This window comes from Lontra canadensis, unplaced genomic scaffold, assembly GCF_010015895.1.
Source record: "Lontra canadensis isolate GAN:19392208 unplaced genomic scaffold, GSC_riverotter_1.0 scaffold1, whole genome shotgun sequence".
NCBI lineage: Eukaryota > Metazoa > Chordata > Mammalia > Carnivora > Mustelidae > Lontra > Lontra canadensis.
In genome coordinates, this window is record NW_022630995.1 from 129,914,459 (window position 1) to 129,935,888 (window position 21,430).

Here is a 21,430-nt window from a genome sequence, read left to right on the forward strand (position 1 = left end):
AAAAAAAAAAAAAAAGGGTCTGAGCACCTGGATGGCACAGTGGGTTGATGTCCAACTCTTGGTTTCAACTTGGGTTGTGACCTGAAGTCATGGAATCAAGCCCCGTTTCAGGCTGTGTGCTCAGTGCAGAGTCTGCTTGGGAATACCTCCCTCTACCCCTCCACCTCACACTCACTCTCTCTCATTTTCCCTCTTTAAAATAAATAAATCTTTTTTAAAAAATAAGACACATAAATTTATGTTTTTGCATTAACAATCAAATCACTTTTCAAAGTATACATTTGTAAAAATAATTTATTTTAAAGACTCTCAGTGGGACTTCAACATCTTATTTTCAGATATACTAAGAAGACAATGTGTTCAATAATTTTAACGCATGATGACAGTTGCTCCAGATCTATTAGACCTATATACATTGTTTAATTGAGCAAGGATAGGGAAAACAGGGATTCAGTTTTAATTAAATATTACACATTGGATTTTCTCTTCCACAAAAGTAAATTTTTCATATGGATACAATTTCACAAAGGTTACAAATATATATCAACTTACAACTGAAGGAAATATTTAGTATTTTACAAAAAATCTAGCTCCATAATTGCTTTCTTTAAAAAAAATCCTTCTCATATAATATAAAAAGTCCAGATTTCTCCAGAAACATACAGTCAGTCATCTAGTAGTAGGATCCAAAATGGGAAGAATTACTATCCCCAGAAGAGGGGGGTGGAGGCAATGGTGGAGGGGGTGGGGGTATAGAGTATGGTAAGGGAATTAATGGATGAGGTGCCATGTTAGGCGCAGCCCACCCCAGGTTTACAGATGCAGGTGGTGGTGGTGGAGGGAGTGGTGGTAGAGGAGGAGGGAGTGAAAAGCCGTGCATGTCAAACACTGGAGGAGGAAAGGGATACTGTGGCATGATAGGATTATCGTGTCTCTGAGGTGGAAATCCTGAAGTGTCCTGAAACATCATATGCTCTGAGTTATGAAACTGTGGCGACTGAGGCCTGCCATGGCAAGGTCGAGGATATCTACCCCGGGAAAATCCTCGTGTGAATTCTCTGTTACGATATCCTTTTGAATGCTCTGAAGCGGAGCTATGAACATTCCAGTTCTGATGTACTTCTGAAAAATTTTCACCTTTGAGTGAGGAAAAAAGCATAAAAACAAAATTAAAATTAATTTTAGTACATCAAAAAACACTGCGGAAAATTTCAATAATGTCGTTTCTTTAACCTCCAGTATTGTCTTATGGTAACTAAGAAAGCAAAAGCCTTAAAATTATCAATTAAAAATGAATCCAAAAGTCCAGAGGATCAGGAAGGACAAGAGATGTCTCATCAGAAACCAGAGAGAAGAGAAGAAGAAAGTGGCACAACATTTTCAAGTGCTGAAAGAAAATTCAATCTAGAATTCTAAATGTAATGAAAATACCCTCAGGAAAAAAAGGGAAACTAAAGACATCTACAATGAAGAAAAACTAATAATTTATCTCCAGCAGACCTACACTGATATAATGACTAAAGCAAGTTCTCTAAATAGAAACAATAAAGAAACCTGAAACACCAGGAAGGGAGAACACAGCAAAAATATGAGTAAATACAATAAAATGTCCTTCTCTGAGTTTTCTAAATTATGTTTAGAAATTTAATTTATTATTTAAATTATTGTTAAAACAAATATTATAATAAGTAATATGATTCTAATTCTATATATGAACTATTTAAGGCAATTTATGTTATAAACAAAAGAAAACAAGGGACATAAAGAGGTAAAGCTTCTAAGAGGTAAGGTTTCTACACTGCACACAAACTGGCAAAACAATGACACCAGTAGATTGTGATAAGTAACATATATACAATTTAATACCTAGGACAACCACTGAAAAAATTATACAGAGATACATTCAAATACACTACAGATAAATCAAAATGAATTCTAAAGAATGTTATAGTACTGACAGGCAGGCAGATATAGAAAACAGAAATGAAATACAGAGAGAATGAACAGAAAAGGGCAGACTTAAGCTTTAACATCAATAATTACATTAAATACAAATGGTCTAAATACATCAATTAAGACACAGGGAATGACTGGTAGAGTAGATTAAAAAATAAAATACTCATTTCAAAGGATGTAGTCAGGTTGAAAGTAAGAGGAGAGCAAAAGACACAACATGGAAACATTAATCAGAAGAAAGGAGTAGCAGGGTGCCTGGGTGGTTCAACTGGTTAAGCATCTACCTTCAGCTCAGGTCATGATCCCAGAGTCCTGGGATTAAGCCTCATGTTGGGCTCCCAGCTCAGCTGCTCAGCAGGGAGTCTGCTTCTCCCTCTCTCTCTGCCCCTCCCCCTGCTCTTCTCCCTCTCCTAGCAAATAAATCTTGAAAAGAAAAAAAAAAAAAAGGAGCAGCTACATTAATATCAGATAAAATAGATTTCAGAACAAAGAAAATCATCAGGGAAAGACAGAGACAAGAGAATTCAACAACATACATATGAAAAATTATACATTATGTCCACATCTGGTCTATTCCAGGGATGCAAAGATTGGTTCAATATTCTAAAACCAGTGTAATCTCCTCATTAACAGGCTACTGACAAAAAATGTCATCTTATCAAAGTACTGTCAAAATTTAATACTAACAAATTTTTTTAAAAAGCTCCAAAAAATAGGAATAGATGGAAACTTTCTTTACTTGACTACATCTACAAAACCCCAATACCTAAATTATACTTAACAATGAAAGACAATGTTTCCTCCTCTAATCAAGAAGAAAGCACATTTATTCAACAATAGTGCAAGAGACAAGACCTAGTAAAAGACCAAAAAATATATATTTATGTATGTATATATGTATATATATATGGTTTGAACAACAAAGAATATTTGCAACTGACATAGTTGGCTAAGCAGAAAATGTCAAAGAAAAAAACTCCTATAACTAGTGAGTTCAGGAAGGTCACAAGATAGAAGCTAACCAAACATTAACTTATTTCTGTACTCTAGCAACAAACACATGGACATTGAAATTAAAAATGTAAAACCATTTACAATGATTTGAAAAATGAAATGCTTAGGTGTATAATAACAACAACAAAAACAATACAGATTTGTATTCTAAACATGCAAAATGCTCCTGAAAAGAACCAAAGATCTAAATTAATAGAGATGTACAGCATTATTGTGCAATGGAAGACTCAATACAGTTAATTATCAATTCTCTCCAAACCAACACACAGGTTTAATATAATTCCTACCAAAATCCCACCAAGTTTAAAAAAAAAAAAAATCCCAGCAAGACTTTTGCCAATATAGAGAAGATTATTACACAATGCATATGGAAAAGCAAGGGAACCAGAACAGCTAAAATAACTTTGAAAACTTTTAGGGGAAAAAAAAAAACTAGGAAAAAAATTACAGAATGTAGGTCTAGACAAGAAATTCTCAGACTCCACAAAAGGAAAACAATAAACTGGGCTTAACAAATTTCAAATCTTTTGTCCTACAAATGGCCTTCTTGAGAGGATAAAAATACAAGTTACAGGCTGGAACAAATTATCTCATAACTCAAGAACAAAAAAGCAGAAATATAGTTAGAAAACGGGCAAGAGACATGAACAAATATATCACTGAAGAAGATACAGAGATAGCAAATCAGGACATGGAAATATGTTCAAAATCCTTAGCCATTAAGAAAATGCAAGTTAAAATCACAATTATCACTACACACCTATCAGAATGACTAAAATCAGAATAACTAAAATAAAAAATAGTGACAAAACCAAATGTTGGTGAGAATGCAAAGAAACTGAGTACATTGGTGATGGTAATCCAACTACTGTATAATCCAGCAATTGTTCTTAGATATTGATTCCAGAGAAATGAAAAGTTGTGTTCACACAAAAACCTGTACAAAAATACATACAACTTTGTTCCTATAACCAAAAAATGTTAACAATCCAGATGTTAATGCCTGACTGGTAAACAACTTGTAGTATATTCATACTATGGAATGCTATACCCATAAATGAAAAGAAATATACATGACAAATAAAACAATCTGGATGAATATCTAGGAAATTATGTTCAGTGACAAAAGCTAATCCCTAAAGGTAACATACTGGATGGCTCTATTTATGTAATCATTTTTGACATGACAAAATATATTACAGAAATGGAGAACAGATTAGTAATTGCTAAGAGTTAAGGAGGTGGGAGGGAGGGAAGTGGGAGTGACTATAAAAAGGCAGTATGAGTGATCCTTTTCTGTGGTGGAAATATTCTGTATCTTGACTGCCTAAAAGTCAGTATCCTGGTTGTGATACTGTACTGTATAGTTTTACAAGATGCTACCGTTTCAGGAAAGTAGGTAATGGACATGCAAGAAAATCTCAATTATTTCTTACAACTGCATAGGAATCTATAAAAAGTTTAATTTTTTAAAAAATAGGAAAGGTATAATAAACGGAAATGTATGTTAAGAAATAAAATACTTTAATAATACTTTAATAAATTTATTTATTGAATTTATTTTATTTATAAATTTATAAATTTATTAAAATACTTTAATAAATAAAATACTTTGAGTTGGGTATTAAGTATTATAGCATTTAATTCTAAACATGGAAGCAAAGAGGTTTCTTAAAAAAAAAAAAGTGCCCATATGCACAAATGACTAACGAGGCTTAGTTTTACCTCTAGATGCCATTTTTACATCTTAAACTTAAAAAACTAACGTTGAATATTCCTCATGACTCTCTTCTTACCACATCTTGTACTTTGTAACGCCTCCTATGTTAGATGGATGCCAGGAGGTAAAAGAGATCCCACATGTTTCCTTCAATTTTATCAGTTATCAACTTATATAAATGTTAAGTGAAGATAAAAAATTACTATATATTGCATTTACTCACCTGATTCATTAGATTCAGACTTGAATTTTTTCCGGCCTTGAATCTGAGATTTTTTCCTCTGTTTGGCTTCTTTTTCCTTTTCATCATCACTGAAATCTAAGGCCTCAAGAGGAAAAACATACAGATTATGTCAAATGGATTTACCAATTCATTGTTACATACTTGGACGTGAGAAGAACAGATCTATTATTTAACAATGACCCTGAAAGAATATTACTTTTTGATGTGTAATATTTTCTAGTATACATCTGAATTAACTATATATGACTCTTAATTAACATAGGCCAGAGTACTCAAGGCTTTTTTTAATTTTTCCTTAGAAAGTTTCAGATAGGGAATTCTCTACACACAGATGGTAACTTTAAAATGCCAATCTTTAACAACCTTCAGATATGGGTATTCCATAGCCAGAAGACTGCCTTACGCTTAAGAATCAAGATTCATCATAGCATCAGCTACCAAATAATGCTAAAGGGAAGGAACAGTGAGGAATATGAAAATAACATAAATGATCAGATCTAATATAAAAATAGAAGAAAATATTACATTTTTCATTCACTCAAAAATTCATACATGCCCATTATATGCCAGGCACTGTTCTAAACACTTTACAGGTACTAATTCTTTTAATAATATAATGTCAAGTACAGTAAGGGCTATAAATAAATAATGAAGCAAAGTAAGGGAAGATAAAATCACTGTGGATGTGATTTAGACTGGACTGCAGGGAAAGGCTTAGATATCTTCATCATTCTATCTTTAGAAGACAAAAATTCAGATAAATCCCTAATCATGAATTAGTAAGGCACAAAGGAAAGAAAAATTTCAAGGAGTGGGAATATGTGCAAAGGAATGGTATATTTGAGACATAAAACTGGTTCTGTAAAGCAAAGCAAAAGCTTCCTATATAGTGAAATCAGAGATGATGAAATTGGAGAATAAAGAACTCTATGGCCCAGTCACTAGGCATGTCCTAAGAGTAGGAGGAAGGTATTAAAGGATTTTAACTGGCTTTTTTTTTTTTTTATTTTAGAGAGATTGCTTTGGCAATATTTTGCTATCACTTCCTTAAGTCAGAAAAAAATTCACATGCTTCTTGTATACATAATAAATCTGCACTCAAATACACTTATTCAATTACAAATTACATATTCATATATTTGAAATGAATACCAAAATGAAGAAAACTCATGCCTTATACATAATCTATGATTAATATCAGGCAATAATTCTATACTACAAAATTTCATAATAAAATAAACTTTAAAATTTTCAAAAGTTTTCCCCTATTACAGAATTAAGAGACATTGTCAACTACTTCAAAAAAAACAAAATAAAAACAAAATAAAACCATGAAGTATGCTGGGATTTAATTTTAAAATTAACCTAATCACACCAAATCTATAAACAATTAACATTACTATAATTAGCAATTTCAAAGCTTAGGTCTAAAACAACAGGGATGTATTAGAATATTTTCATTTCCCAAGAAATATGTTTTAAGACCTTTGTGAATTTTCTCAAATACTTTAAAAACATGTAACTTCAATAATAAAATGACCTAAACATAACTAAATATTAAGTGAATCTTCAGAGCCTTAACAGAAATCATGTGTATACATAATATAAATTAGAAAACATAATCCCCTGACAATGTAGATACTAAACTAGGATCAGTCACTGGTTAAGTGACCCTGTCAGTTAGTGTTACCTGATTCACACCTCAGCAAAACTAGAAATTAACAGGAATCTTCAGCACTGCTTGAGAACATCTAAAATGAACAAAGTTAAATCTACAAACCCAAGAATTTATATATTGTGAAACTTCACCAGAATTCCTGATTATCTTTAAAAACTCTCACTTATAATAATTATATTTTCCCCTACAGTGTATAAATTTATACTATTTTAAGAAATGTATATACTCATTGCTACAATTTTTATATTTTAATTAAAAAAAGAGAAAATCTCCATGGAACGTTAAATAATTCCCAACTATTATTCCTGATTATTCCTGGTTATCCCACATCTCTAAAAAAACTGAGCATCAAGCTACTTTAGACATAAAATTAATCTTGCTGACATGGATTCAGGAAAGAAAATCCTCTTCTTAGGAACGTAATTATATTATAAAAAATGGAGAGGCGCATAGATTCTAATGATTTTGTACGTCCAAGAGAAAGCAGCTTATTATAAGCACCACTGAATGTATTCATGTCCCATATAGTTAATATACTAAATTTAAAAACAAAATTTTTTAAAATAATGACAATTCTGTTTTTATCAGCTGTCAATAAAATTGATTTTAAAAAATAGGAAGTTACAAGGAAAATGATAAACTGGTAATTATTAAGATGCAACAGAAAATATTGTTTTCCTAAAATGATCAATTAAAAACTCTTATCGAGGGGTATAAAATAGTCATCTTGGTGAGGAGGGGAAAGTACATGCTCCCACAGACGGCAGTATGACTGCCAAGCAGCATTAAGGATCTCCTTAAGGTCAAGACGAATTTATAAAATTAAGTTGTGAGGTGCCTGGGTGGCTGTGAGTTTCATGTATGCCTTCAGCTCAGGTCATGTCTCAGGGTCCTGGATCGAGCCCCCCTTCCTCTATCCCCAACCCCTCTTCCATGCATTCACACTCTCCTCAAATAAATAAATAAATAATCTAAAAAAAAAAAAATCCTGCTTCTCTTCCTAAAAGATTATGTAAAGAGACTTATACTTACTTCTGGTGGGGGTTCCTGATCATTCTTCCATGACGCATCTGATCCCCGATCCCTAGAAAGAGAAAAAAGTCAAAAGAAAACATGAAGTACTTAAGAAGTACGTAAGATTCTGTGTTTATAACTTAACAGTATAGAAAATAATGAAGTAAAAGACATGAGCTCAATCCTTAATTTTATAATATACATGAAAATAAGAGCAAAAAATAAAGGACTATGTATATGTTCTTCACCTTGTTTCAGAAGATGTGGAAAGCTCGTAAGAAAAACACAAGATCTGGACACATACAAATATTAGGACTGGGGTAATCAAAATGAGAAGCCAAGGCTATATGGTATGCAGAGGAAAGTGGTTTTGCAGTTCATAACCATCTCCAGATGCTATGACTTTGGTTGATACTTTCATGATACCTGAGTTTGGCTCATAAAACTCATGTCAACAAATGCGTATTCTGCACCAACTATAGGTCAGACACTGTTTCAGGTGCTAAGGATACAAAATGACCATGAAGCATTCCCTAAAATTTTACAAGTTTAATGCTAGAGATAACAACCTGAAATTCTTCTTCCACTATTTACCTGAGGAATATCAACAATATTCCATGAGGAACCAAAGCTTATTCCAACAGTATTTCTCAAAGCGAGAGGGTGGAATAAAAGCTATCTCATCTGGTATGGAGAAAGAATTCTGAAGAGTCTGAAGGACAGTATAATCACAAGCACTAATTAATTTTAGTGGAAAGTTTTTAACCAACAAAAATACATATATTATTAAGTATGACTATGATTTCTGAAAGTTCATCTTTATCTCTTTAATCATTTTTATTTTGTAAGTTTAACAATGTCTTGTTACTCAATTACATTAAAATACTACAAAAAATACTAGGAGTAAATGTGATCCTCATTGCTTTAAACTAGATCCCCAAAATAAATGAGATTCTCAGGAATTCATTCATTAAAATCATTACTATATTAAAGCATAATCTATGAAAATGAATGTACAAATGTCAGTGGGCTGGCAGAATAAGAAAATCATTAAGTCTGCTCTAAAATTTTGATTCAGAACTTTGACACTGTATATGGGGCATTATCAATGATTTTTTCTATCATTTTTAAAAAAAGCTTTTACTCACTAATGATAAGCTTACACCTATGCATTTAACATAGCTCCAATACTCTTTCTTGCATATATGCCATCTCATGGCCTATGTTGCCCTTGGCATGGGGTTTAAAGACATAAACAGGGAAAGTTCCCCATTAGTGCATTTACTACAGAAAATCAAAATCTGCTAAAGAAAAGATCTAGCAACATTTCAAAACACACTTTCAACAAGAGTAGTTCATGGGAGGCTAAAATTAAAACAGCCTTACAAGCCTTACAGCAGATAAACTAGAGAGGAGATGACCTTCTCTACCTCAAAGGCAAAGTACTCCACTGAGTGCCCATGCAGACACCATACTGCAGTCTAGAATAAAATAACCTTTGTCAGGTGGGGCTTCTGCCATGTGGGCCTAATTTCCCAATTCATTATTGTCTCTTTCCAGGAAAAAATTATTATTATTGCAAATAAAAAAAAAGGCTTCTCTTGTTTAAAATCTATTTAATAAATGTCTTTAGAGAAGCTTTTAAATTTGTTATTAGCTAAAATATTTTGTTAAAAACAAAAAAAGGGCATATCCGCAGCAACATCCTAGTAAAGCAGAATGAAATGCTATCTATTTAAGGCATGATTTTAAAACAAGACTTTTCTATTTAATTTACCTTTCTTTTCAGCGGTTGTTCAGAAAAATCAACCTTACCAACCTGAGAACAACTTAGGCAAAATGTTCCTCAGATAATTATATGGATTCTTAAACACGAGTTTAATGAATTATAATAAATAAAATTCAGAGACTTGATTTAATGTGTAAGCACTTTAGAGATTTTACACCATGCAATGAGGACTAGTACTTCTGAGGTAGCACTAAGGTTAGTGACTGACTGAAGTTCCCCTCTATGTTCTACAAAAACCACATTCCTAACACTTCAACTACACTTCAAGTTTCCTATCAAAAGAGAGCTAGACCTAAAAGAGACCTGTGTGTCAAACTGAGTGCAAAGTCTTTTTTGGATACCCACCCCTCCCCCAATCTTTTGTAGTGTTTCTTCCACTCCTACTAAATTTTACAATATTTTTAGTGGCTCATATTCATTACATCTTTCCAAAGCATTCAACCTTCTTTTTTTCTGAAAAAACTATTCTACTGGAACCATATATCACTGATTTACTATAAACAAATTATATAATTATAATAACAAGTTCAACTGATATAAGCAGCTCTACAGCTAACACTTAGCAACACAAATAACACATGGAAAATGCACAATTAATAAGTAGCATAAACATGCAGAAATATTACTATCCGTATGCCACAGGCATCGTTTAGCATCTACAAAAGGGAAAGCAGTAGTTTGTTGGTTAAATCAACCCTGTTTGAGGCACACGGGTGGCTCAGTCTGTTAAGCACCTGCCTTTGGCTTAGGTCATGATCTCAGGGTCCTGAGACAGAGCCCTGCACTGGGCTCCCTGCTCTGCAGGAAGTCAGCTTCTCCCTCTGCCCCTTCCCTCTCCCCCGCTTGTGCGCATGCTCTCCCCCTACTCTCAAAAGAAATACAAATTAAAAAAATAAATAAACGCTGTTTATCAACTTGATACACAACTTCTTAGGGACACATTTTTGTTGTCCTGTCTATAAATTTGTTATCTATAAGCAATATAAAATTTACTCATTTTTTTTCCCTTGAGAATTACCAAGTTTTACTAAATAGTTAAGCCTACAATGTAATCCAAGGAATAATTCTATTTAAAATGGAAAAGCATGGTTACTAATGCTGAATAGCATGTTTATAAAAAAAGGTATGCCACGGGAAAAAATGTGAATTCAAAAACTTTCTATGGCCCAAATGTAGTCCTACTACTTGATTATGTGATTTTGGGTAAAAGATACAAATCATCTCAACCTGTAAAATCTGGTAAGAAATTACAGCTTTCAGAGATGTTATTAGGAAAATAAATCAATGCTCTGGAACACAGATATTTAACAAGAAACTACCTTCACTGAAAATTATTCATAAAATATAAACATTAGATAAGCAAACAATAACTAATGTTGTCAGTGACATACTTACTGTTTAAGTTTTTCTGTGAATATGTACTGGGTGAAGTCTTTCATTGATGGGGCAAAATACATAGTGTCCTTTATTTTAATACCTTTACTCTCAATATGCTCTGAAGAATTAAACCGCAAGACGTAAAATGGATGTGCAACAGGTCCAAATATCTCAAATATCTATAAAATAGAAGAAACATAAATACCTTTAATATGTGAAATAACTCAGAAAGTCAGTCATTTTTTTTAAAAAACTGGTAATTGTTAAAATAAGGTAAATCTGTCATGTCAGAACAATAAAATTTTATTTATATTGAAGTCATTTTTGCATACTCAAAGTCTTCATATTTTGATTATAAATGTATCAACGCATTCCAGATTTCCTTTATGAATTTGAAACAAGTGTAACAAATTTGTTCCTTGATAAATTCAAATCATCTTGGTGGTGTACTAACTAGATACAAATTATGAAGGTTTTTTTTTAATCTTTACTCATTTAAATTGTAAAGGATAAAGAAAAGAATTATAATGTATAACTTTTGAAAAATAAAATGCAGTCACCTGGAATTTTGTAACACAAAACTTGACAAGCTTCTGCTTTAGTGGGTATTCAATCATTTCTGTTGTTTCTATACAGTAGTTAACATTTTTCATAAAGTAAAACCACAACTGTTTCTAATTCAAAACTGAGAAGAGTAGATTTGAACTTGAAGTTATTTCTCAAAAACCAGAGAAGCTTATACAGCTTTGAACTTTTATGTAAAGGAACTGTTTTTAGTACAGTCATATTTTATTTCTGAAAATGTTCTATGAATGATTACAGGAAGCCTCTTGTTTTCAAACTCTTCTCAGAATACCTAAATTTAAAAAAAAATGTTTCTAATAATAAATATATGGGGAACTTTCCAGAACGCTCGGTGAGACGCGGAGGAGCGGCGGCTACCCGAGCTGCGCCCAGCAACACGCTCCTTCCCGCTCCCCCACATCGGCCTCGGCCCTCTCACCGGCTGTAGAAAATGGTGAAAGAAACCACTTACTATGATGTTTTGGGGGTCAAACCCAATGCCACCCAAGAAGAATTGAAAAAGGCCTACAGGAAACTGGCCTTGAAGTACCACCCTGATAAGAATCCAAATGAAGGAGAGAAGTTTAAACAGATTTCTCAAGCTTATGAAGTACTCTCTGATGCAAAGAAAAGGGAATTATATGACAAAGGAGGTGAACAGGCAATTAAAGAAGGTGGAGCTGGTGGTGGTTTTGGCTCCCCCATGGACATCTTTGATATGTTTTTTGGAGGAGGAGGAAGAATGCAGAGAGAAAGGAGAGGTAAAAATGTTGTGCATCAGCTCTCAGTAACCTTAGAAGATTTATATAATGGTGCAACAAGAAAACTAGCTCTGCAAAAGAATGTGATTTGCGATAAATGTGAAGGCCGAGGTGGTAAGAAAGGAGCAGTTGAGTGTTGTCCCAATTGCCGAGGTACTGGAATACAAATAAGAATTCATCAGATAGGACCTGGAATGGTTCAGCAAATTCAGTCTGTGTGCATGGAGTGCCAGGGCCATGGGGAACGGATCAGTCCTAAAGATAGATGTAAAAGCTGCAATGGAAGGAAGATAGTTCGAGAGAAGAAGATTCTAGAAGTTCATATTGACAAAGGCATGAAAGATGGCCAGAAGATAACATTCCATGGTGAAGGAGACCAAGAACCAGGACTGGAACCAGGAGATATTATCATTGTTTTAGATCAGAAGGACCATGCTGTTTTTACTCGGCGAGGAGAAGACCTTTTCATGTGTATGGACATACAGCTGGTTGAAGCACTGTGCGGTTTCCAAAAGCCAATATCTACTCTGGACAACCGAACCATTGTCATCACCTCTCATCCAGGTCAAATTGTCAAGCATGGAGATATCAAGTGTGTGCTAAATGAAGGCATGCCAATTTATCGTAGGCCATATGAGAAGGGTCGCCTCATCATCGAATTTAAGGTAAACTTTCCTGAGAATGGCTTTCTGTCTCCTGATAAACTCTCTGCTGGAAAAACTCCTACCTGAGAGGAAGGAAGTAGAAGAGACTGATGAAATGGACCAGGTAGAACTGGTGGACTTTGATCCAAATCAGGAAAGACGGCGCCATTACAATGGGGAAGCATATGAGGATGATGAACATCATCCCAGGGGTGGTGTTCAGTGTCAGACCTCTTAATGGGGCCAGTGAATAACACTGCTGGCATTTTATGTGCAGTAGTGAATGAGTGAAGGACTATAATCATAGCTCACTACTTGCTATTGTTTTTGTTTTAATATTCAACTATAGTAGTGTTTTAAAAGTTAAATGAAGAATAAACTCAAATATAAAAGCTCTGACTTTGCCCTGTATGTATGATGACTTCAGTGTGGAAGATAAGTTTAATATTTGTAAAAACTGCTTTCAAAAAAAATCTCCCCTAGCATTTGTTAGGCCGTACCTTGTAATTAATTTCAGTTCTATGTATATGAAACAGCTCAGACTGAAATGCTAGGTGTATGTATTGACTTCATTGTATCACCCTTAATTGTTAAGCTATGAAGTTAAAACTTGTATTTAATTGGCAATCAGACAAAGAATTTGTAGAGAAGTGTTGGTCTGTAGTTATGTTAAGTGGGATTCATTGTGATGCCTCTGCATTTATTGCCTCAACTGTTACTTGAAGATGGCATGCTATGTAATTTGGCCTGTGGTATCAGTGATAGAAAGGATACCTCTTTAAAGAAAGGGTTTATCATATATGCTGCTGCTTGAGGGCTTGCACTTGTAGAATTGCATTCCCTTCTGTGCCATCTTTTTTTTTTCCCCTTTTTTTTTAATATATATACATACATATATATATATATCAGTCCTGGTTATACTTTTTTTCCTTCTCTTTGGACCATGATAAGCTTCAGAGTAGTGGCTTCGGGAGCAGGGTAACTTACAGTGAAGAGACATTTATGTGGAGAAGTTTGCATGTATGAGATAGGAAGGTTTTTGTTTGTTTTTAAGGTATGTTAACAGGCTTACTTTAAATAACGCTCCGAAGTAACTGTAATTTAATGTTGGTAGTATAGCAAATTATGACGAATAGCTTTAATTGTATGTTTAAAGTCATGTTCACAAGCTTAAATCTGGTTATCAGAATTAAGCATTTGGAATGTATGAATGTCTCCTTAATATACTGATTACAAAGCATTTCCAGTGTGTCACTACAGGCTTTTTTTTCCCCTAGATTGAAAGCATTGTCTTTTCACTAAGTAAGATAGATTTCTTTTTTAACTAGTTAAATGTGTAATACAAAATGTTACTTTAAAAAAAAATAAATAAATAAATAAATAAATAAATAAATATATGTATGTTATAGAAACTAGACAATGACCACTGTCAGTGTCAACCTTTCTAAGCTTTTTTTCTATTAATAATTTTTTTCTCCTGAGATCACACTGTAGCTTTGTATACTGTTCCCTTTTAAAACCTAAAGTTGCATTAAGTTTTTCCATCTTATACATATTCTCTGTAAGTATAATTTCAGTGGCTGTATCACAACCCTTTATAGATCTGGCACTATTTGACTTGTCTAATAGGACATTTAGGGAGCTTCCAATTTGTGCAATATGTAATAAATGATGCCCTGATAAACATCCTTTTATATATATTTCTATACTTAAGATTTCCCAAAAATTTATTTGTAAGGGGCAGAATTATTGGAGCCAAGAGTATGATTATCACCAAAACTCTGGATGTAAATTACTAAGTAACGTTCCAAATAGCCTGGACCATTTTAAACCTAGTGCACTGAAAGTGCCTGTTTTAGCACACTGTCAGTTCTTCATTTTTGATAGTAAATATTCTCATTTTGTTCTCTGAAAGTACACCATTTGGGATTTTATTAATTTTCAGTGAGGCATAAAACAGCTCACCCATCATGGTACCAATATTCTGAAAGTTTGAGTAACCCAAAAAGAACTCGTAACACTCAATAAAATTAAAATGCCAAAATATTCTGAAGCAACACTAATTGCATAAAAAATTTATTTATTTTTTTAAATTCTAAAAGGAAATAGCAAATTTGTTTTGAAAGGATTTAGAAACAAAGAGTAGTCCTCTTCCAACCAGAATTGCAAAGGACAGAGGGATATACTGCAACACAATTCTTACTGGTTCACATTACATAAAGTAATGGGTTATCTTACTTGTCACTTTTTAAAAAGTCATGTTAACGGCAAAAGCTAGAAAAATATATATGTTTAACAAAGAATTGGTAAATAAATGATAGTATATTTGTGCAGTGGAAGACAGTAGAATTTTTAAAATGAATAAACTAGACATATGTATACATTTGGGTAAACCTCAAAAATTATACTACTAAATATACTAAATATACTGAGTTAAAGAGTTTCATAAAAAGATACGAATGGAATTATAACGTGAATTTTAAAAATACGTTAATAGGTAACTTGTTCTATCGTATTTTTTTTTGCATATATATACTTATGTACTGAAAGTATAAAAATCTAGATAAAGAGAATACACAAGTATCTTCAGAATACTGGCTAACATGGGGATGAAGGGAAGTGAATGGATTAGAAAGAAAGGAAAACAGAGCTTCCAGTTCATGTACTGTATTTTATTTCTTTCAGAGAAGTCAGAAGAAAAAATAGCATAATAAAAACAATTGTTACATTTTATAAATTGTTAAATATGGTGTTTGAAATATTCTCTGGGGGGCGCCTGGGTGGCTCGGATGTTAAGCACCTGCTTTTGGCTCAGGTCTTGATATCCCAGGGTCCTGGGGTCAAGGCCCACATCAGGCTCCCTCTTTAGCGGGAAGCCTGCTTCTCTCTCTCCCACTCCCCCTGCTTGTGTTCCCTCTCTCATTCTCTTTCTCTCTGTCAAATAGCTAAATAAAATATTTTAAATAAATAAATAAATATTATTCTTTGTATTTTATGGTCAACATGACAGTTAAACATGGTGTCATGCTTATATTTATCTAATAATGATGATGTAGTAAGTTTTGCCACAGACTTACATGACATTTGCCTTTTTGTTAAATTGCCTGTTTGCATCCGTTGCCTCTATTTCTACTTGTGAGTGCCTATTACTGGTTGAAAATTCTGTTTGACTGTGAATAACAGAAACCTGGAAACAGCAACTGAAGCAAATTGGAAGTTTTATTTTTTCTCAGTCCAAAAGTCAGAAATCTAAGTTGGGTACAGTGGCTCCATGATGCCAGGGGCGAGTTGGACTCCCTGTGTCTTTCCACCAGCCATCCTCAGCACATTCTTGTTCACCCCTAGCATCACAGGATAGCTGCTTTGCTTCTAGGTAGGAAGTGGTAGAAATACTACCTGTGTCCAGGCAGGAAGAAGTGGAAGAAGGAAGAACGAAATGTATATACCAACATGTCCCCCCACAACCTCCCACTCGCCCCATACATTCATATTATTTTAAGCCTTCTTGAAAGTCTCAACCAAAAACATCCTCTTTTTTTCTCAGTGGCCAGAACTAGGTTAGATGACGACCTCTACTGAGGAACTCAGCAGTCTTTGTCTAACCCTTCCCCCAGACTGGCATTCCCTAGACAGATACTGAGAAGAAGCTGGTAAGCCAACTGACAAACAGGGATGGTGACAATTATAACACATGGCATTTACTGATCAAGTGTTTATATGCCAGGTGTGTGAGCTCTGTACACTTCATCTTGCTTAATCTTTACTGCAATCTTAAGAATTAAGTACCTATTGGGACGCCTGGGTGGCTCAGTTGGTTAAGCGGCTGCCTTCGGCTCAGGTCATGATCCCGGCATCCTGGGATCGAGTCCCACATCGGGCTCCTTGCTCGGCGGGGAGCCTGCTTCTCCCTCTGCCTCTGCCTGCCTCTCTGTCTGCCTGTGCTCGCTCGCCCTCTCTCCCTCTGTCTCTGACAAATAAATAAATTAAATCTTTAAATCTTTAAAAAAAAAAAAAAAAAAAAGAATTAAGTACCTATATTAATACCCATCCAAAGATAAAGAAAGGGAGACTCATGGTGGTAGAGTAACATGCTGAAGGTCATACGGTGGTGGAAGAGGAAACTTGAGGCCGGGTCTGTCTGACTCCTGGGTTGTCTGCTTTTAGCACTGCAAGTTTAATGTCTGAGCACCCACGTTAGTCCTGGAATAGTGGGGTCACCCACTGAAGCTCAAACAGTATTAAGGCAGGAGTTTAATTAAAGTTTGTTGAATGGTTTATCTAAAAAATTGTTTTTAATTTATAAAGTCTTAAAAACAATTCTTTTTTAAATTCCTTTGATAAATATCAATAAATCTTATTCTTCAAGTTTGGATAGGGATAAAAATTTGTTTAAAAAAATTCATGTATAATAATCACTGTTTGCAACCTGGTACATAAAGCTGTTTCCCAAAGATTGGTTTCCTGGACAAAATAATTCTGTTTCCTGAGAAATGATTTCACGAAAGAAATGCTTGATGAGCTTCAGGCTTATGCAGAAACTGGTCTGAACTAAAATATAAGCCGGCATTCAAAACACGTAGTTAAAATCAAAGCATACCTGGGGACTGTTCTTAAGATCTCAAGTGTTAATGAGCCCTACCTATGATAAAATTATTATAAGGTTTTAAGCAAAATAACTACACATATAACAGGTAACAGGAAGCTACTTTAGAGAATCCATGCATGGCTTATACCAAAACTGAGAAGTATTTATGCTCCTACCTCAAATAGCTATGAAACACTTAACAGAGTTGACATAAGCGATTTAAGCTAATCCAGAGTTACAGGAAAAAAAAAGGTTTAACAATATTTTAAACTACTATCACCTAAAAGTATAGATTTTAGATTGGGTAATACCTGAGAGCTAACTCTGAAGAACAACCTCAGACAAAGCAGGGGTCAGGCCAGCCCACTACATCTCATAGTTTCATTAAACCTTGTATCCTGGCTCACTCCTCAGACCTGCTTTGAGGATTCTGCAAGTTCCAAACCACCTGACTACAGATAAAAGGAAAGGAAGGAATGGCTGAGACAACAGGGTGAGAAAGGAAACTCAGGATAATAATGTCTAAGATACTTACTTTAAGGTAGGCAAGAAGCTTTCCTTATACTTTAAATAATAGTATATATTCCATAGAAACACTCATAAAAATTTAATCCAACTAATGTTTTATACTTGCCCTGTCCTTTGAAAGGTAGTTTTCAGGGTCTACAAACTTGGCTCTCGCTTACAAAACTTACCATCTCTTATTCAAAGGCAGTATCTTTCTGCTAAAGGACCTTAAAGGATTCTCGTCACACACAGAGATCACAAACATACACCACTACCACCTTATACAGATACAGTTTAAGGTCTGTTGGGAAAAAAAATGACAAGCACACAAGTAAATTCATCCCCCCAAATTCTCATTCCACAGCAATGTCTAGGCTTAGATATTTTGTATGCTCCATGGCAAAAGTTCTAGTGGTTGGGGGCCAGCCTGAGTCAGCTGGCTAGACATGCAGAGAGAGCACTCCAAGATAGAGAATAAGCTGCACACTGCCCTCTCCACACGTATGTTATATACTTACTGGTTAGCCTCAGAGGGACTAGGTAATCCTAGTTTCTTTAGGTAACAATAAACAGATCAAAGAATCTCCAGGCCCAGGACTAACGCTGAACACTGTGCAAATGGAACCAAGATCTGCATACTTCTGCTCTGAGAACAGAGCCTGGCCTTCAAAGAATGCCACTGACAAAGGCCTTACGGTTGTTGTTCCAGCTTAGCCACTTTTTGGCTAATGTACCAAAAGGGCAAAGGGGAAAATGAACCCCTCACAGCCATTCGGAATTATCTCTTATCAATCACTTTACAATAATCACTATGTGTTACTATTATTTCACAAGGTGCTGAGGGAAGAGAAAATAAACCACTGTATCAAAATAATATAGAGACTTTCAGAAAATCAATACATCCTACCAACCAAAAGTGTAATATATGCTTTTAAAAAAAAGGTCAGTAAAAATTCCAGCCCAACTCTAACAAACACTGAAAACTAAATGCAAAACAATAAGTAATTCATGGTATACAGGGATAATAAACTGTATAGGTTGGTCAATTTTTAAATGCTAAACATTAAAAATAAAATTTCATCATCACTTATCATGAGTAACTCTTCATCATGGGGATTGAAGGGCAAAAGGTAGAACACAAATCCAAGGTCACCTTCCTTAATTCAGTGGTAAGGGGGAGGAAGGTGGAAGGGAAATGCGTCAGACAGACTAACTAGGTTATAAACTCAATTTTGTTCCTTTTTCAAAGTTTTGTGATTTTTGAGTAAATGGGGATAATTCCATTTGCTTAGCGTTCCAATGAACTTAAAAAGATATACAAAATATGTATCCCTGTGCTTCATTACTACTGTTCAGAGTAGAGGGAAAAGAAAGGATGTGCAAAGGCTCGACACTGAAGGTAAAACTAATTTAGTACATAGATAAGATCTAAAACAGATTCAATTTCATTTTCTGGTGACTCATTTATTTAACTGATAGTTCCAACCCTCCCTATCCCTACACCATTATTTTGGAGAATCATGTCAAGGAACTTAGATGTATAATTAAATATTTTTTAAAGGCCTATCACTTCTTGAATTTACAAAGCTCTCCATGTAAGATTTAGAAATAGATTTAATTTTTCCCTCTAGACTTATGTCACATAACTAAAGTTAGAGGCATAAATGTTACATTTTCATCGGACTCCTTTCAAAGTCAAGTGACAAAAGAGCTGAATATTAACATTATTAGTCACAATTAAAAAACTAAAAATTCAAATGTACTGAGGGATATAAGAAATCTGAATTTAGAGGTTTTTAATTAGCAAAGTGTTGGGTATTTTTAAATTAAAATTGTCTCAGCTAGCTACTTAAAAAGACAACTGTCATGAAAATCATAAATAAAAGGAATCATGGAAATAATGTTTCAAATGAGTTAGAAAACCAAGAAATAAGTTTCCATTCCCTCTTCATCCCCTCCCATCTTCTATTACTTTCTGGAAGAGAGCAAAAAATGCTTTGCCTTTCTTTGTACCAGAGCAGAATACTGGTATTTCCTAAAGAATACATACCAGTCAGTGGGCATAGAGAGCTACATTCATGGCACAGTCACTGACTCATTTCCCATCCCTCTTCTCTCTAAACCTTCTCTGAGGTTAAGCCCCCCAGTGAATCTCTAACCACTTACAAAGACACCAGCAGACCTCATCCTTGAAAGAGAAAGACTGAACTTAGGTATCTGTAAGGGAAAAATGTATGATGCCATGCTTTAGGCATTAAAGTCTTTCTTCCCCTCACCAACTTTCTCAAGAACTGCCAAAATATATTAGCTCTAGACTCCAATTAATTCTGTTACTGATTGCTTTGCAATCCTAAGTCACTCATTTCTCTTTGGTAAATTAGCCTGTCAATCTAAACAAAAACAGAAACAAAACCAAAAAAGTATGTAGGCAGTACAAGGTAGGCAGGACCCTGATAAAAATCTGACCTCTTTCTAATCTGTATTAGAATGGGACAATAGGAAATAGCATGTAAAAGGGAAAACTGTATGAATGACCCAATAATAGAATTAAAAAGGTATGCTTTTTTTCCTGACTAGATGTAAATTAATTGTATCTCTTTAGAATAAGAAGGAAACGAACTATTAGTTATCTGGGAAAATGTAGAACCCAAAAAGTGACTTCCCCAAAGATAGCAGCTGGTTTATTATTTTTATTGTTTTCAACACAGTACATATTTACTTAGCACTTATAATTTACAAAGCATTATTCTTTACACAGTGGAGAATGTAAGGTGAATTAGAACTACCCCTAATGCCGAAAAAGAAATACTTAATTGGTATTTATAGTCTTGATCTTAGAGGTTTTAGATCCTCTGCTGACGGCTCAAAACTGCATATTTACTGGGTATATTGTGTAGTCTTCCATATTAAAGATGGACATGCAGAATTATTCCACTCGAAGGATATTAGGGACATGACTTTTTGGTGAGTACTGAAGTATAAATATTCCTAATTCCACAGAATGTGCTTACAGTGACACTTTGCAGCTATTACAGAAACCTTTTTCCCCCTTTTACATTTTTCCACTCTACAGATTCCATCTGAGGAAACCAAAGCCTAAAAAGTATTGAGAGGCCCCACTAAAAGGAACACACAAACCTAAAAAAGACTAAGAACTACTACACTGTAGAAAGTTTGCTACACTCAACTTTGAGTACCTGGAGGTATCCAATATGTAGACCCACTACTTCACAAGGTACGTGACAAAAAGGAAAAAACTGCATACCAACAGATATGAAGTACTGAAAAAATCAAGAATAAACTAAAACGAGAGCTCTAGACTGCTCATCTACTAAAATTAATAATTTTTTTTTTAGGATAGGGAAAATCAGAAAAACAAATCAACAACGAAAGAGAATAATTGTAAGATTTGCTTTTTTTTTTTTTTTTTACAAACCTTTCCTGCTGCCTGTCGATCACTTTTAAACAGCACAGTCTCCTCATTAACCGGAGGTAGGTTAGTCATAGATTCAATTATTACTGAAAAATGAAACAAAGGAGATTATTTCAAGATTTAATCAGAAGATCATATAAAATT

The 21,430-nt window shown here is 34.2% G+C and overlaps 1 protein-coding gene and 1 pseudogene across 1 annotated transcript in view; one reads left to right on the top strand and one right to left on the bottom strand.

Annotated features, from left to right (window-relative positions):
- Positions 1-276: 276 nt before the first annotated feature.
- Positions 277-21,430, bottom strand: part of NAF1 (nuclear assembly factor 1 ribonucleoprotein) — a 45,192-nt gene continuing 24,038 nt past the window's right edge. Inside the window, exons 4-8 of the mRNA XM_032863496.1 lie at positions 21,290-21,372; positions 10,811-10,971; positions 7,645-7,696; positions 4,914-5,016; positions 277-1,137 (exon numbers count right to left, since the gene is read on the bottom strand). Coding sequence (XP_032719387.1) covers positions 674-1,137; positions 4,914-5,016; positions 7,645-7,696; positions 10,811-10,971; positions 21,290-21,372 — 863 coding nt within the window. The 3' untranslated portion in view covers positions 277-673. The remainder of the gene's footprint in view (positions 1,138-4,913; positions 5,017-7,644; positions 7,697-10,810; positions 10,972-21,289; positions 21,373-21,430) is intronic.
- On the top strand, positions 11,750-13,153 carry LOC116871093 (annotated as a pseudogene).